Source organism: Chlorocebus sabaeus, chromosome 21 (genome assembly GCF_047675955.1).
Source record: "Chlorocebus sabaeus isolate Y175 chromosome 21, mChlSab1.0.hap1, whole genome shotgun sequence".
NCBI lineage: Eukaryota > Metazoa > Chordata > Mammalia > Primates > Cercopithecidae > Chlorocebus > Chlorocebus sabaeus.
The window spans coordinates 95,767,655-95,786,786 of NC_132924.1; the positions used below are offsets into that span (position 1 = coordinate 95,767,655).

The 19,132-nt window shown below is 34.6% G+C and overlaps 1 protein-coding gene across 8 annotated transcripts in view; it reads right to left on the minus strand.

The window, feature by feature from the left end:
* CADPS2 (calcium dependent secretion activator 2) overlaps positions 1-19,132 on the minus strand; it is a 560,307-nt gene that overhangs the window by 405,551 nt on the left and 135,624 nt on the right. For all 8 annotated transcript variants that reach the window (XM_073009305.1, XM_073009306.1, XM_073009312.1 and 5 more), the window contains exon 2: positions 8,313-8,426. In XM_073009305.1, the coding sequence (XP_072865406.1) occupies positions 8,313-8,426 (114 nt within the window). The remainder of the gene's footprint in view (positions 1-8,312; positions 8,427-19,132) is intronic.

The window sequence follows — 19,132 nt, forward strand, 5'->3', positions numbered from 1 at the left end:
ACGAATGATAATTTTCTTACATTTGTAATGATCAAGTTAGGATATTTAGGATGTCCATCGCCCAAGTATTTATTATATTTCAAGTCGCCTCTCTTCTGTTTTGAAAAATACATCGTTGTTAACTATAGGCACCCTACTCTGCTATCAAACATTAGAATTTACTCTTTCTTTTTTTTTTTTTTTTTTTTTTTGAGACAGAGTCTCGCTCTGTCGCCCAGGCTGGAGTGCAGTGGCCGGATCTCAGCTCACTGCAAGCTCCGCCTCCCGGGTTTACGCCATTCTCCTGCCTCAGCTTCCCGAGTAGCTGGGATTACAGGCGCCCGCCACCTCGCCCGGCTAGTTTTTTGTATTTTTTAGTAGAGACGGGGTTTCACCGTGTTAGCCAGGATGGTCTCGATCTCCTGACCTCGTGATCCGCCCGTCTCGGCCTCCCAAAGTGCTGGGATTACAGGCTTGAGCCACCGCGCCCGGTCTAGAATTTACTCTTTCTAACTGTATGTTTGTTTCCATTATCCAATCTCTCTTTACCCCCTATCCAACACCCACTCTTCCTAAACTTTGGTATCTATCACTCCTTTGCTACCTCCATGTGATCAACTCTCTTAGATTCTACATATGATGGAAATCATGCAGTATTTGTCCTCCTGTGTCTGGCTTATTTCACTTAACACAATGACCTCCAGTTCAATCCACGTTGCTGCAGATGATAGGATTTCATTCTTTTTTTTATCGTCAGCAGTATTCCATTGCATATATACATCACATTTTATTTATCCATTCATCTGTTGATAGACACTTACGTTGATTCCGTATCTTTGCTATTGGGAATAGTGCCAGAATAAACAGGAGGATGCAGGTATCCTTTTGACATATTGATTTAATTTTCTTTGGATAGATACCAAGTAATGGGATTGCTGAATCTTATGGCATTTCTATTTTTAATTTTTTGAGGAATCTCCATACTGTTTTCTGTAGAGGTTGTACTAGTTTACATTCCCACCAACAATATATAAGAAATCCCTTTGCTCTACATACTTGTCAACATGTTATATTTTTCCTTTTTAATAATAGCCATTCTAACTGAGGTAGGATGATATTTCATTGTGGTTTTTATTTTTTCACATACATGTTGGCCATTTATATGTCTTCTTTTGAGCAATGTCTATTCATGCCCTTTGCCCATTTTTAGTGATATTATTTTTATTTATTTATTTTTACTGTTGAGTCCTTTGAGCTTCTTGTATATTCTGGGTATTAGTCCCACCTTACCCCTTCTACATAGAGGAAAACAGTTCCAAAGCAATGGCATGAGTTGCACCAACATAATCAGCTCTTGAGTAGAACCTAAATCACAGAGGTACTAATCCATGAGGGGTGGTAACTGGAACGAAGAGGAGGAGCAGCAGAGGGAAGTATGATGTAAACCATTGTCATCAATGATTTATAATCATGAAAACAGAATCCAAAGGAGATAAAATGAACCGTAGTCTCTACGTGAAATGTGAATGTATCTTTCATTCTAGGAGAACAGAAAATGAGTGAATATTGGAGGTAAGAAACTTACAAAAAATTATTGCAAAATACTAAAAACAAAATGAATAAAATAATCACATCATAACAGAGGGTTAAGCATCTTCTTAGTGTATAAACAATGCCTATATGAATCAGTATTAAGAAAATGAACATGTAAATGAGATACAGGACATGAACACATAATTCACAAAAAAATACGAATGACCAATATAGAAATGTTAAACTTCACTAACAGTAAATAAATAAATAAATAAGGAAACCTAACAGTTGGCATTTATTTTATGATAATACCAAATGTGCAAGAAAAAAACAGCACTCATATATGGTTACGGCAGAAAAAACTGTTACTACTTTGAGGGCAATTTGATAATCTGTATAAAGAACTTAAGCAGTGCTCATCGCCTATCACCCAGTAATTCTACTTGCAGAAATTTATCCGAGATAATAAATTTAGGAATATGCACAATTATTTCAGCATTTACTTTTTAATAGTAAAAAATGAAAACATAAGTGTCTAACAATAAGGATATTAAATAATATTTAGATACAAGCACACAATGATCTATTATGCATGTACTTAAAACCATGTTTATAGAGAATATCTGATACTAAAGAAGGCTCATGTCATATAAATCAGATTACAGTTTTATACATACAAAACAGAAACACCAAACTGTTAAAAGGAGTTGCTATAGCTATTGAATTATATAGTGGTATTTTTCTTTTTCTCTCTTTTTATAATATACTATTTTTAGAGCAGTTTTAGGATGACAAAAACGTTTCTTATTTTAAATATTCCTTAAATTATCCAACATAAACATATACTACTTATATTAAAAAGTGTTCTTAAAATAATATCAAAGTAGAAAATTTCTGAATTTCAAAATTCAAGACATTTTGAAAAAAAAAAAAGGTCAGAATTAGACCATTTTGGGAGTACTTTTCCCCAAATTTCATAATAAACTATTGAAAATAATTTTTTAAAGTTTATTGAAGGAATGAAGGAATTTGTCCCATTATAAAGCAGGAAATCTGAACAGCAAATGGTGGTGGGGGTGGGGTGGCAGCAACAAAGTTTATTTTAATACTTTTTTGGTAACTTTTAAAAGACTAAATACATCTCTAACTCTCATTTATTCTTTGGGACCAAAATAGAACATAAACAAATGAAAACAATAAGAAAACTATACATCCTTTCTGAAAAGTTGTGAACAAACCCAAGTCACAATTTTTTTTTTAAAAGCTCTAGCATCCACATTGTGTGCAATAGCAGAACTTGAAAGTTTGTATTATGCTGAAAGCAGCTAATCAGCAACTTATACTGTCTTTTGGAAATCTACAAGAGAAAGACCATTTACTTTTCCACATGTCCACTACAAATCACATTGTCATTTGTTATATTTGGATAAAGTGCACCTGAATTCTGTGAAACAGAAGCAGATATCTGATGACAAGAACAGCTTGGAAAGTAACAAACTGCAATAAACCTATGTTTACCCATCTGCAGAGTCAGCTGAAGTTTCCTAAATTAAAAAAGAAATAGACCAAAACCAAAAAAAATTGGTCAAAAACGAAGGGCAAACACTTGTAGAATTTGTGTCCATTTCAGGACTTCCTTTAGAAAATGAGATGCTTAAAGAAAAAAAAAAGTGAAGAGGGAAAAAAAAAATCCCTTCAATTAACAAAAAAGATGAAAGTACAGCAGAATCAAACAACGATTAGTAACCATAAAATTATCAAGATTATAACTGCCAACTTTTATTAAGTAGTTAGGTATGCTACCTGCCATTTCTTTCTTCTCTTCCTATTCTGGTCTTTCCCTCTAGCATCATGTCTGTCTACTTAGGCGGTTTAAATATTTGGGTCAATTTTTAATTATGCCAACTGTGTGAGAATATTGAAGAAATTTCACAAACATATTTCTTTATTATTCTTATTACTTATAATACTTAAGGGCATCTTATTAAATATATGATATAAATTATATTGTTACATAAAAATCATTATTATTCCTCAGTATATGCTTTTATGTAATATGTTGAACAGTATTCATAGTAAATGCTAATTATAACTGACATACATAAACAAAGACACCCCCCACCCAAGAAAACACCACATAGAAATATCCAAAAAGATCTAATCCTGGAATAATCTAGTTGAAAGAAATTATTTCCCTTAAAAAAACGTACCAAGAGGAAATGAATTTTGTCAAATAATGTGGAGAAACAGAAATATAACTTGGGTTTCATACCGACATCCCAGATATTAAAGTAAACCAAATATCTGAAGGTACAACCACTATAAGAATAGACAGATAACTCTTTTTCTTTTTAGATGGAGTAATTGTCTATAGACTATATAGACCTACAATCAAGATGGAAAAGGCTACTCATAAAAGTTATTCAGGAAATAGCAATCATAAAGCTGAGAGAGAAAAATAATAGCAAACAGATTTTGGGAAAATGTATATACTAAGAGTATGAAGGTGTGTTTTCAATTGAATTGATAATACACATTTATTAGGATTGTTCATATATATATTATTGAACAATATAATATATATTCCAGGATTAGATCTTTTCGGGTATTTCTATGTGCTATTTTCTTAGGTGAGGGTGTCTTTGTAATATATATTTGTGTATAATATATATTATGTATATATAATTACATGTATTTACATTATATATTATATATAATTATATATTACATATAATTATATTTTATATAATCCTTCAAGTCAATCCTTCAATATACATTACATATAATATACATTATATATGCTATGTAAAATACATATTATATACAGAGTCAGAAATGGCTATCACAGCTAAAGGATAGTAAACATAATAATTGAGCAAATGACCACTTAAAGGTTATTAATAGTTCAAAACAGCTGCATACAGCAAACAATATATATAACGTCCCTGAAAACACAGACTTCAAATGATATAAGAAGCCACAAAAGATCACAGAATCACAGAATAACTAGGTTAGAAAGAACATGAAAGGCCAACCATGCTTCATAAGTATCTAGCATCTTCAAGGAAACACAAAATCATGAAATTAAGAACAATCATATTCAAAAGAAATTTCATTACAATACAAAAGTAATACTTTTAGATAAAGAGAATGATGGAGAAAGTAAGAATAAAAACAAGACCAAAATATACAGTTTCTAGATAGAGTAATAAATACTGTAATACCCATTCACTCAGTCAACAAGTATTCACTGAATATATTTGTGTGCTAAACTGGGGATACAATGGTATACAGAAATGGCTCTGCCATGGAACACACATTCTAGAAGTTACAAGGTCTGTATCAATATGGTTCTCAAATGACCATGCGAATCAAAATTATCAAGGCTGTGAACAAATGTGATCCCAAAAGAACCAATCCTTCAAGATGGATCCCAAGTGGCTAACTAGGTTTACATTCAAATTGAGTAAAGTAGCCATTTGCTGACTAGAAGTCATACATGTTACTCTGAGTTCCCTGAAAATTCACACCTCCATTTAACTTTGGGACTTCAGGAACCCACCTGAACCCACCAATCAGAACTCACCTACCCTGTCCAATCAGGGCCCAGTTATATCCAACCAATCAGAACTTGGTTGTGTTGACCAATCAGAGCTAAGCAAGTTTGAATCCTTTATTTCCATAAATGGACCTGACTGGAAACGTAGTGCAAAATCTTTCACTATAAAATCAGAGCCCATTGCTTAAGTCAAGGATTTCTAGGCCACAATAACCTATGATCACATCATAGCACTCTAGTCAGGGTGACATCTGAATGAGACCCTGTCTCAAAATAAATTAAAAATCAAAATTAAATGAAATTCCTTTTCAGAGAACTTTTGTTCACAAGGCACAGGTTCAAAATTCAGATGTTGAAGCCCCATTCTCAGAAATTCTCATTCAACAGGTCTTGTATGGAACCTAAGAGTCTGCTTTTAGTCAATTGCGATGGTCTGAGGTTCTTAGCTCTGCTTTTAATTAGCTATGCAGTTTTGGACACAAGTCACTTAACTTTATGTGTAAGATGGGAATAATTATCTTGTTTATAAGATTTATTCTAAAATATAAACATATATTTAAATATATTTTAATTTCTTTGATGTCTGAGACTACTAATAGATTTTGAAGTGCCCACAGTACCTGACATAGGTATATTCAAAATGGCAACTGTGAAATAATGATAGCATGCCAGAAATACTTTAAAAAAAAAAATCTGGATTCACATTTAACTTGGATGCTTACCAAATATATAACACTGGAAAAGTCATTTAATCTCTGTGAGCTTCAATTTCTATTTATGTAAAGTGTAGGTAATAATATTTCCACTGTTTATTGCAAAGAGATATTGAAAGAACAAAAGTTAAGACTTTTCTGGTAAACTATAAAAATTACTATATAAAAGTAATAATACATAAATAAAACATAAAGATCATGATCACAGCAAAATATGCAAAATATACTTCTAAAAAATGAAAGGCTTTTTGGGAAAAAAACTGAAAAGCAACTTTTCTACCTTATTTTTCCAACTAAATTTATTTATTTATTTATTCAAGAGTTTGTTGTATACCAATTGTGTACTACCTAGAAAACAGTAACTCCACAAATGCACCTCAGGAACGCAGACTCATAATTAGCATCACAAATCTTAGCACCACTTTGAGACGTGCACAAAGACAAGTTAGATATAGTTTCCCAACTAAACACTAGCTGGAAATATGAACAAAACTATAGAAAACCCTCAGTCACCAAGTCAAACCACCTCTTCAACGCTTACATCTCTTTCTGTAACAATCCTAGCAGGTAGTCATTTAATTCCACTGGTTAGCAATCCACCAATTCAAAGAGAATCATCTGGAAAGCTTTCGAAAGCATGAATTCTGTAAGTCTGATTCAGAAAGTCTGAGACAGAACCCCAGGACCTGTTTTTGTAGTATGTTTCCCAGATGACTGTGAAGGGCCACTAGAATCAAGTTGTGATGCTATATTCAACCAGTCCATTCTATTTTGGGGCACTGCAACCAAACTCTAGATATATTAGGTTGAAATCTTCCCCACTTCAGTTTCCAACTAAACCCTAGTTTTACTCTTGGGATTACATACAACACCACAAACCCAATCTGTCTATAGGCCAAACAGCCCCAGCTCCTTCAACTTACATAGGTATGTTTCAAACCTGATCACCCTAAATTTGTGCACATTTTTTATTCATATACGGTGCCCAGAAGAGAACATAATCCTCATGTAGAACACAATGGGGATACTCTCTCCTTCACTGGAGTTACAATATTTTTATTAGCACGGCTTGTGTACCTTTTTTTTCAGTTGAAATGTGTGCCTTTTTCTAAACTGTGTCCACATCATATTATGTTTACTTTTAAAAACTCACTTATTTTGAAATATTTTTAGATTTACACAAAAGTTACGACGATAGTACAAAGAACTCCCTCATCCCCCTGCTGACCCAATTTCAGTTTCCCTAACCTTATCATCTTAGAATATAGCAGTGCATTTACCAAAACCAAACATAAGCCTACTGTTTCACTAAAAACTTTTTATCTTTTAATACAGATTACTTCCCTGAGCTACATTTCCTTCATCCCAAATACAGACTTTTGGCTTTTCTTTAGTTTAAGTACATGAGGCAAATATAGAAATTTACAGTTAATACTGTAAGATTCAAATCCTGAATTTTACATGACGAAATCTTCCTCTGACTCTTACAAGAGGAAATCTAAGGTCCTATATGTGTTAAAATTTTGAGTTCCTATACTTGTTAAGATATTCTGAGTCAAGGTCCAGTTGAACATACCCACTCTTGACATTAGATTTATGTCATATACATATTTAGTCAGCAAAACTTCCATTATTTCATTTAATTCAATAGGCTGAGGCTTGGGGGAAGGTAAACTTCTCTAGAGTTGCATTAATTAACCTCTGATGTATACTATCACTATTATAAATCCAATCAGTTAACAGTACATCCAATTATTTAATATGTTTACACAAAAATATTCTTGCCTCAGGTAAGTTCAGATCCATTGTATCTCCACACTTTCCCTTGTTTATTCGTCTTATATATATTTGCATACTATGCTTCTTCAGCTGAAAGTTGTTGGGTACCTGCACAATGAAAAGAATCCATTCCCTCAAATGGCTCTGAAATGCTTAGGCAAAAAGGGAACTCTCTAAACTAACAGCTAGTGGCAATTCACTGAAGCAGTTAATGACCATGTGTGAAAACTGGTGCTCATAGGAAAACCATAGAGAAATTCCTGAGTCACAAGCTAGAATCAGAAGAAATAGCAGGGTGGTATTGGTAGTGTTATTTCTTTAGGAAGAAAAGAGAATTCAATTTATCCTCTTGAAATTAGTTACTAGCTTTAATTATTATAAAGTTTAGGGAACAAAATTGCATAAGATGACAATTTACTATTGAAATCCAGATTTAAAAGGATAATTTAGACATGTCGACCTAAAGATAGCTATAGTCAGCTGTATCAATCACTGCCAGAAGATTTTTCTAAATAGTTTACTTCTCCTCAAAAGATGTGACTAATTTCGATTCTGTTTATCTCTCAAATCCAGGCTGTGGAATTAGAGCTCTGCAATTGTGAAATAGAACTGACAATGCTTTCAAAAAGGTTGCAAACTCACAGCCTTCCTATCAGACCAGCAAGCTTCTTTAAAATGGGAAAGCCATAAAAATAATAGAAATCTTTAAAATGTATCAGAAAGTCAAAAACAAAGCTCTTCAAACTTACCTCATAATAACTCCGAACTGCGTTGCAAAATGCTTCATCAGCTACAATTTGGGTTTCCCCATTGAGGAAGGCCTGGAACCGTTCTTTCAGTAACTGCAATTGTTGTTTGTTAAGCTACAAGAAAAAGAGAAAATAAGCAGATAAATTGGCCAGTACATGAAAAAATAATGACTATTAAAAATCATATTTGCTGTATGTATATTAGATTTCACACCTAAAATTAACTTTATAGTAAAGAAAAGTAAAAGCTAAAATATCCTACTACTTGTACTAATGGTTAGACTTTATTTGAGATGGAGTCAAGCTCTGTCATCCAGGCTGGAGTGCAGTGGTGAAATCTTGGCTCACTGCAGCCCCCACCTCCTGGGTTCAAGCAATTCTCCTGACTCAGCCTCCTGAGTAGCTGGGATTATGATGCCCGCCATCATGCCTTGCTACTTTTTGTATTTTTAGTAGAGATGTTGGTCAGACTGGTCTCAAACTCCTAACCTCAAATGATCCGCCTGCCTTGGCCTCCCAATGTGCTGGGATTACAGGCAAGAGCCACTGCACCCAGACACTAATGGTTAGACTTTAAAACATTTCCAAGTCATTTCATGTACTCCGTAATCCTGATATGGAAGTGGAATCCAAATTTCTACCCCAAATTTCCAGAATTCTCATGATTGCCATCCCAGTTTCTTTATAAAGACAGAGAAAATCTAAAATTTGGATAAGAAATTAACTAGTAGTTAATATTAATAATATTATACAAAATTTCCAGCTGTTCTAAATAGAGAAAGTAGAGAAGAGCTTAGAGATGAGGGAGGGATGCCTTGGACAAGAGGTAATAGGAAGAAAGACTAAAAAGACAGAATGGACCCTAAGAAAGATCCCTCTGGAAAGAACAACCATTGCATGCGAAAATTTGGATGTCATGAACAAACATACATCAACAACTGAGTTTAGATAAATGAAGGAATAATAAGGAGAAGACGAAGAAGACAAAGCCAAAAGAGAACAGAGAGGCAGCAGGTAGACAGTGAAAGCATCTTTGAGCACATAGGAGAAAATGCTCTGAACTGGGGAAGTTTACAACCAGGGGTCCTTACCCTGGGTATAGCTTCCATAATTATTACAGAGGGTGAATTAGACATGAAATGTGACTATCAATCATGTCCTCTAGTCATCAACTACAAGCAGGGTGAGCTACTTAATTTGTAGGGCCCAGTGCAAAATAAAAATAAGGAGCTTTTTAGTAAAAATATTATTAAGAATTTCAAGACAGCAGGAACAGAGAGCACTAAGCCGAGTGCAGAGAGCCCTTCTAGGCACCAAGCCCTGCACACACAGGGGCATGTACTTCACTAGAAATAAAGCATCTTAGATCTTAGGTAATGCAGAACCTTTTTTTTATGCTTAGCTGGAGAGAAAACAACATAGTCTTAGAGATAAAACAACAAATTCCAAAATATACATGAAACAGCAAAGGAATGATCCTTCCATTTCATTAGCTTCTGATCAGACTTTATTAACAAACTCATTCCAGTTCTAGAACCTACAGAGGGATGTGAAGCATCTGGAAATATGCTGAGGATAAAATGATTAAAGGATTAGGTAGACTAAACTGGTATGACTTGGCTTCAAAAAGAAGGCTGATGTGAAGTAAGTATAAATCTGTTCAAAAGGCTTATTAAACTGCGATTCAAATATAAGGAAGACAAGCTCTTTCAAAAAATCTGTTTTATTTAGGACTCAAACAAGACAGTTTGTAAACAAACTGTAACTGGGAGTAACAGAATTTAAAAAAATTAAAAAGTGTCCTATTGTACCCAGGGGAAAAAGAACCTTTTGCCCTGCACAGTGAAGAAAGAAGACCATTCCATTTCTTTACTAAGGTTATCTCCTTCATTTTAGAGGAAGCTTAACCAAGCTGAGGTGCAGGAACATCATCATTACATTACAATATCCATTTCTATAATGGTAAGAAAATGGAAGCAGGGACCTTTTGTATGTGTGCGTACTAGCAACGCAAGTTAAGTTCATGACTTTAGCTCTCTAAGCATGATTCACAAAAGGGACCAAATGGAAATGGGACGGCAATTGCTGAGAGTGAGGCAGCTGAGAGCACTATAGTTACTAAGCTCTGGGAATGCCAAGAAGAGCTTCTCCTTGCAAGCCAAGTGAAATAATGGCAATGGAAATGTATGCAAAGAATGACAATGAACTGAAGAAGACCTTACTGATCACTTGTGCCAACTCCTTTGCTTGATAAATAAAACACATACTCTTAAAAAACTAGAACCTGTGTATTTTTTCATTTAATTTTATTTTATCAAAGACTTTTTTTTTCTTTAAAAACTCTTCTAAACTACCATATTTGCAATTTCTACATCATTAGCATTTAAGTTCCGCTATTATAACAATAAGTTACTCTTTGGTAATTACGGTGTAGAAAATTCATGGATATGAATCAAGGAAAGGAGGTTTGAGCAAATCATCTTCTTGGAAGCTCCAACAAAGTTGATACAGTTCACGAAATATGCCAGAGGCACCTGGCTAAATGTCAGGCTTCAACATTTTTATGAATAGAAGATACTGCAGTTACATTTAAGACATAAAATGGATCAAATATGACAATTACATACAAAAAGCAAATAAATGGACACTTTATTAGCATAAAGAGGAAGTCTACATTTTCACATAGGCAAGATAGGGGCAGGAAAAGAAAACTAAACTTAAAATCTGTCACTGAGGATAGCTGTCAGAAAGCAGTTTCCTAAAAGCTATTTGCATTATCAAGATAAACCATACTGTATACCAAGAGATGGACCAGTGGAACAGATCGAATAAACAGACCGAAACACAATCAGAAATGTACTATAAAACACCTATATAGCAACTCAAATCAGTAGTAGTTGATGGTCTACTCAATGAATGGTGTTAAAATAATATAAAAGATTTTCCACCTCATGTCATCAGGGAAATGTAAATTAAAATAAAGAGATTTACTACAAACCCATTAGAATGAACAAAATCCAGAACACAGAAAACACTTGATGCGGGCAAGGATATAGACCACAGGAACTCTCATTCTTTACTACTGGGAAAGCAAAATGGTATAGCTACTTCGCAAAACAGGTTGATGGTTTCTTACAAACTAATACACTTCTATCATATGATCTAGTAATCACAGTCCTTGGTACTTATCCAAAAGAGCTGGAAATTTATGTCCACACAAACACCTGTACACAAATGTTTAAAGTAGCTTTTTGCATAATTGCCAAAACTTCAGTAGATGAATGGATAAACTCGGGTACATCCAAACAATGGAATATTATTTAGCAAGTAATGAAATAAGCTATCAAGCCATGGAAAGACACGAAGGAACCTTAAATGCATATTTCTACGTAAAAGCAGCCAATGTAAAAGGCTGCATACTGTACGACTCTAACTATATGACATTCTGGACAAGGCAAAACTATGGAGACAGTAAAAAGATCAGTTGTTGATAACAGTGTAGGCTTTGCATGGGTGGGGGCAGGATATATATGGGAAATTTCTGTACCATCCACTCAAGCTCAATTTTGTTGTGAAGCTAAAACTTCTTTAAAAAATTCTATTTAAAATATTGAAATGTCATAAATTTATTTGCATTAAAAATAAACTTTACATGGCAAAAAATACCATAAGCAAAATAGGAAAAGATTAACTAGAAAAAAAAAAATACTTGCAACTCATTACCCAAAGAGTTCATTTCTAAGCATATACAGAGTTCCGATAAGAACATCACAAATAAACCAACAGAAAAATGGACAAAATTGATATGTTCAGATAAAAAACTCTTAATCCATGAAAACAAGCCTATATTTACAAAAAGAGTACAAATTAAAACTGTATGAGAAGCCATTTTAAAAGTACATGTCCTTGGAATCAGCAATTCCACTTTGGGATTGGATCAATACTACAGATACACCTGCACACGTGCAAAATGACATGTGTACAAGGTTATTTACCACATAATTCTTAATAGCAAAAACATGGAAAACCACCTAAATATGCATATATAGGAGACTAAATTATGCCATATCTAAACAGTGGTATACTATTCATTGCATTGAAAGAATGTAAACGTTCTCTATGTACTGATTTTAAATATTTTAAAAATATCTTGGGGCAGAAAGCAAGTTATAGAACAGCAGTTAAAATAAGTCACCACTCACATAGCAAATGGGCAAATAACATGGATGTGAATTTGCTTCCATATACAGACAGAAACTAGGGAAGAAGGATGACTGTGGGAACTGGACAGACAGAAAATAAAGGTGAAAGAGATTTTTCAACATGTAGCACTTTATTCATTTTGAATTTTCAAGTGAAATAACCCTTTATAAATTCTAATTAATTTAGATTTAAAATAAGCTATAACAGCAGTTTTGTACATCTTGAAACTCAAAACAGTTATGAAGCACTGTGAACAGCTTAAATCCTATCCTACATGGAGACTGGACAACACACAAATTTTTTAAATTCTCCTTTCAGGTAAAAATTTTACTTTGACTTTGTGTCTATTTTTTTAAATATTACAGTCTTGAGGATTTCAAAAAAGCTTAGACCAAGATTGTCAGAAAATAACCACAGTAATTATCCTATTCAACATTCTAATCAATGCATTAATCTGTACAATATCTACAAAAGTAGACTTTCAGATTCCAGTTGGGCCTATTAATATACACACACATACATACATCCTTTTATTACCTCAGTGAATCCGATTCTAATTTGGGACAATTATAAAAATGGAAATCAGTGTCCCTATGACTTCCACACAACTCTATACTACACACTATCTAAGACAAAACAAAGTGTTACTTTCATTCTTTAATATAGTATTTCAAGACTTTGGGGGAAAAAATGATTATTTATGAGTTTTCTCTTTTCTGGAATAAATTTTGTCAGTTCGCTCCAATATCCTGGGTACTCTCCTAAGGATACATTCCAATTTGCCATAAAAATCATCATGTTAAATAAAACTAAGTATGAAGGATACTTGGATGCAATGGATCTTAAGTTCTGAGTTTACAGATGTGCAGAGTTGCTATTACAGCTTTTTAAAAAATCTAAACAAGCTGGGTGCAGTGGCTTATGCCTGTAATCCCAGCACTTTGGGAGGCCAAGGCAGGCAGATCACCTGAGGTCAGGAGTTCAAGACCAGTGTGGCCAAAATGGTGAAACCCCATCTCTAATGAAAAAAAACACAAAAATTAGCTGGGTGTGGTGGCGTGTGCCTGTAGTCCCAGATACTTGGGAGGCTGAGGCAGAAGAATCACTTGAACCCGAGAGGTGGAGGTTGCAGTGAGCTAAGATCATGCCACTGCACTCCAGCCTGGGTGACAGAGGGAGACACCATCTAAAAAAAAAAAAAAAAAAAAAAAAACCAAATTAATTAAAATATATAATAATAATGTCCTTTGATATAAAAATTCAAAAGGAAAACACTTGGAAAACTATAAGATTAAGCAAATGAAACTCACTACAATAGCAATGTCCCTCTTAAAATGTACTAGATACACTGATCACCATTCTCTGAGGATAGTGTGGCCAACAGAGACACAAGTGGGAGGGCCACTTCCCACATTCTAAGCATTCTATGTCTATTAATTCAAACTAAAAACCAATTAACTCTTCTTGGCAGTCACATCAACTGACTCACATTGTGCTTATAATCAACAAAAACTTCTAAAACATTCTTACATGTGCTTCAGTAAACCATGTTTCATCTTGCTAGATGTATTTGGGACACTGTTCTAGTTAAGAATTTTTTTCAGAATTCTGATTCCTTCACCCGATGACTACAGAGCTCTCTTAGCTTTGTTATAATCACTAACATAATAATATATTCTCCATAGTCTCCTCCAGGTCGTTTCAAAAATATTCACCAGTTCAGGATTAAGGAAAGAATACTGAATCCTGCCATTAAATATATTCCTTCAGTTTAGCATAATCTATCAATGAATATTATTTGGGGCAGTTGATTTATTATTATTTAGCATGTTTTAATTTTAAATAATATTATTTAGCATATGTTTATTTAAAACATAGCATATGTTTTAATGTTAATTTTAATGTTTAATTTTGACTACTATATTTATCAATGAATAAAATATTTTTAAATATGAAGGAAAATGTGACCAGCAGAAATTATCTATCAGGAATTTATAAGGCACATTCTATATAAAACTAAATTGCAGAAACTTAACTAAAACATAAATATCATTGCAAACATCTAAATACAACCAACAGATTAGCCTTGTAAAAAGAAAAAAACTAAATTTCATAAATCTGACCTGGCTGTGATACTTCATCCACAAGAAAAATAACTGCCACCAGAAAAACACTTAGATTCTAGGGTTCAGAGGTGTCTCATGTTTCTTAGGTATTTTTTCATATTCAAATTAGATTTCATCCTTTTCATTCTAAATCATGGATCAACTAAAGACTTAAGCCAGGATTTATATTACAGCAGGAGACCAGCCAATATGCAACCCAGGAACCTAGCAACCATAGCCGTATGGAGCCTGTCCTGACCTGCAGAAGCCATCAGGAGTCTCAGTACTTACAGTGGAAGCTGTGTGACATCCTAGCAAGTAAAAGTAGTCACAGATTCCACAGCAAAGTGGCAGAAAACTTGTGGGTCCCTCCAGGATTGGGGTGTGGGTGTGCATTTACATCATGTCAAAGAGTAGTAAAATGAGAAAGGTTTTTCAAACAGGTAAAAGGCTTTAGTCTAGGCATGGATGTTTCTTAAAATGCACAAAGGCATAGCTTTCAGGTTTGTCAATTAAAGAAAGATATTAACAGGAAAATGCTAAAGGATCAGTACTATTTTCTTCTTCCCTTCCTATCAACACTGTCAAAACAGCTACATCAAACCACTGAAGCAAAATCATTAGTGCCTTCCATGTTTTTGAAATAACAATGCATCCCAAGCTGTATATCAGAATAATAGGCGGCTCCAGCTACGTCTAATACATTATAAATCCTGTGGATGTGCTGATATTATCAGTGTCCTATTCAAAGAAACTTTTCTGTCCTCTTCCATAAGCACAGATATTTGGGACGGTGAATATGCCCATCTAACACTACAAATACCAGTTCACCTGATAGGTATAGACATGGTCAAATGACCAAGTTAAGACCAACCAGATGTAAGCAAATGTATGCCTGACTTCCAGGAAACTACAACAGGTGGCTGAAGCAAACACATTTTGCTTCTTTCTCTTTTTTATTTTCCTGCTGAATGGAATTTGATGTGCTAGCTGAAGTGTCACCTTGATTAATGAAGATGGTGAGGCAGCAAGATAAAAAGCGCCTCACACCACAGAGTAGAGCAGGAATGCAACCCTAGACCACCTACCTCCCAACTTCCTTGACATGAGAGAGAAATAAAACCTCCATACATCCTGACCACTCTTATCAGGATTTACTGGTAAAATGCAGTTAACAGTAATATGGTATTAAGTCCTAACTAATAAAAAGTAATAAAAAGTCCAATGAGGTACTGAACCTAACCAGAGGGAAAATACCATGGTACTATCATGTGTTTTTTTTGCAACTAAAGTTCACCTTAATTTATTCGAAAACATTTTTCCATGCTATTTCATGTGAAAAACTCCTTATCCAATGAACTTGCCCCAGCAAACAGTGAACACCTAAGTCGGCGGATATAGATTGAAAACAGTTATTTTGGCAAATCGAATTCCACTGTCACACAGTGTTGACAGGACAATTTAAAAGCCCAAAATTTATAAACACCATATTAACATGTCTTATAATAAAATGTAAACTAAGTGCTAAGTACAGAACAGCAAAATCCCATTACATGGTGAACAAATGGACCCCAACCCAGTCTAGGCTCACTCAGCACTAAGTGAATGATGCCAATCCACATTCTCACTGACCTCCCAGTTCAATTCAAACTTCTGTAAAATTACATATCATTATGGCATTGTCGGCGTGGGGGCGGTGGTGGGGGTGGCGCGTGGCAGGGAGCTGGTGAAAGCTAAGCTCCAAATGTTAAATCCATGAATTATTCCATGAGTTTACTTGCCATGCTCTCCTGACCGCATTCCATGTGGATCTCCTTTTTCATGTTTTTTTACTTTATTGAACTATAACTGACAAGTAAAAACTGTAAATATTTAAGGTATACAAAGTATACAACATTTTGATATGTTACACTGTTAAATAATTCAAACTAAGCTAATTAACACACCTATCATCTTACAGTTACCTATTGTGTCTTTGTGTGTGTGTGTGATAGGAGCAGTAAGATCATTTAAGGTCTACTCTTAGCAAATTTCAAGTATAAAATATATTATTAATTATGTCCCTATGCTATTCACTAGATCCCCAGAACATTTTCATCCCGCATAATTGAAACTTTGCCCTCTTCTAACATGTCTCATTAATCTTCTTAAAATTCTCTGTATTTGTTACAAAGGATGAAACTAAGCTCAAAGAAGTTAAGGATCTTATTTAACCTCACATCTAGTAAGAGACAGGTATAGAATTTCAACCAGCATCTTGATCCCAAAGCCTATATTCTTTCCGATTACTATATTATTCCCTGATTCCCTCATAGCTACAGACTTCTTTCAATAAAAGGTGTTTATCCCCATGCAATGTGTTGTATACAGCTTGTATGCATTTATTTGCTTATTTTTTAAGTCTTTCTATTAGAACAAAAGCTGCTTTAAGATAAGAACTTGGTTTTAGCCTGCTGATTTCAGACTAAAACCAACATTATAGATTAGGCCTAGCACATAGAATATCCTCATTTTTTTAAAAGAATGAATCAATGAAGTAAGGGAAAGCAAATATCAGTCGGTTGCTATAAAACTATTCCTTACTAGGATAGCCACATCCTCTATTCTCATGCTTGCCTGACCTCACAAAAAAAGTCAGTTTATCACGCAGTAATAAAAATTCCAGATAATTTCAACCCACCACAATGGATCAGAAAAGTCTATCATAGATAACTTAACCTATTTTATTAATTAGTAAGCTTATATATTATTAATGGGGAAGAAGAAATAATAAGAGTTCTGAAGTCAGACTACTTCTGTTTTTATCCAAGATTCCACCACAAGTTGTAGGGTCTTAAGCATATCCCTTAACCTCAGTGCCTCAAGTTCTTCATCTACATAATAAGGACAGTAACAATAGACATGTAATAGGGCTGTTGCATTAAATGCTAGAATAAAAGTACTTAACACATATTAAATGCTTTATAATTGCTGTAATTTTAGAAATACATGGTCATTTTATTTCAGCAATTGCAGAAGCCACAAGCAAAAACAAATAATTGAGATGGATGCTGGTGAATAATTACCAATAGGTGGATTCACAGTTGCACTGTACAACACACTGGTCACTAACCACATGCAGCTATTGAGCACTTGAAATGTGGCTAATCCAAGTTAACATACATTCTAAGTTTGAAATACCAGATTTCAAACATTCAGAACCACAAAAAAAGAATAAAAGAATACCCCCAACCCCCACATTATAGATAAGAAAACAGACTAAGAGGTTAAGGTACAGACCCAGTTAGGTCACAGAACTGGGAGCCTAACCTAGGTTTCCTGAACCCCAATCCACAGTTTTTACTCTATCACAGGGGTGTCCAATCTTTTGGCTTCCCTGGGCCACACTGGAAGAAGCAGATTGTCCTGGGCCACATGGAAAATACACTAACACTAACGATAGCTGATGAGCTAAATCACACACACACACACACACACACACACACACACACACCCCTCATATTTTAAAGTTTACAAATTTGTGTTGGGCCACAATGAAAGCTATCCTGGGCCACATGCCACCTGTGGGCCGGACAAACTTGCTCTGTCACTACATTTCCCTCACCCACTGGTGTATTCTTATTTGAGTCTATGTCTTCATTCACCTGAGCCTTACAAACGATAATCAAGGTAAGTGCCGAGGAGTTATTCAACAGAACTCTCCCTGAACATGGTAATAAGTAGTTAAGAGAGAAAAACTGGCAAGTCTTGTTGGTCATTATCTTCCAAAATTCTGCTTTAGGACTCTCTTATTCATTGACAGCATCTGCCTCACTCACTTCTCTGAGAGTGAAAAGGACCATTATAATAGCCTCTAATGGTCCCCACTAACAATATAACGTCATCAAAAGCCAATGTAAACCAATTATGACAAATAGCAGCCTGAGTGATCTCTGTTGCAAGCAGCAACTGAGAGATGACTGTGGAGGTAGAGAGTTGAAGAGAAATAGAAACTTTAATGAGCCATTCTGAGACGTTCTCATTGCAATCAAAAGTCATTCTCCCCAACACCCAGCCACCCGTTAAGATCTGACAAAATCAAGGAGGTTTTGCAAACAAGTCTTCTCAGACATGTGCTATGGAAAAAAGCAGGGGAAGGAAGGAAGCTCAATACACACTGTGACCCTTTACTGTCCTACAAAATCAAAAACAGAGCCTGTCATAAGCCAGAGAAAATTTCTACCCAATGCTTTTCCACAAATAATTCCAGTGGACTATGTCAAGTTAAAATAATGAGGGGCTCATCCTTTAGAAACAGTATGATTCCCCCTTGACCACCCTTAATATATGACTAATGTAACAGCGAATCATAATAGCTAACGTTTATTGACCATTTACAATGCACTCAGCACAATTCTAATCTCTTTACATATATTATTTTAACGTCACCTCCCTATAAGGTGGGTTCAATGTGTTTTCCAAATGAAGAAGCTAAGGCCCAGATAATTTAAGAAAGTTACCCAGTTCACAAAA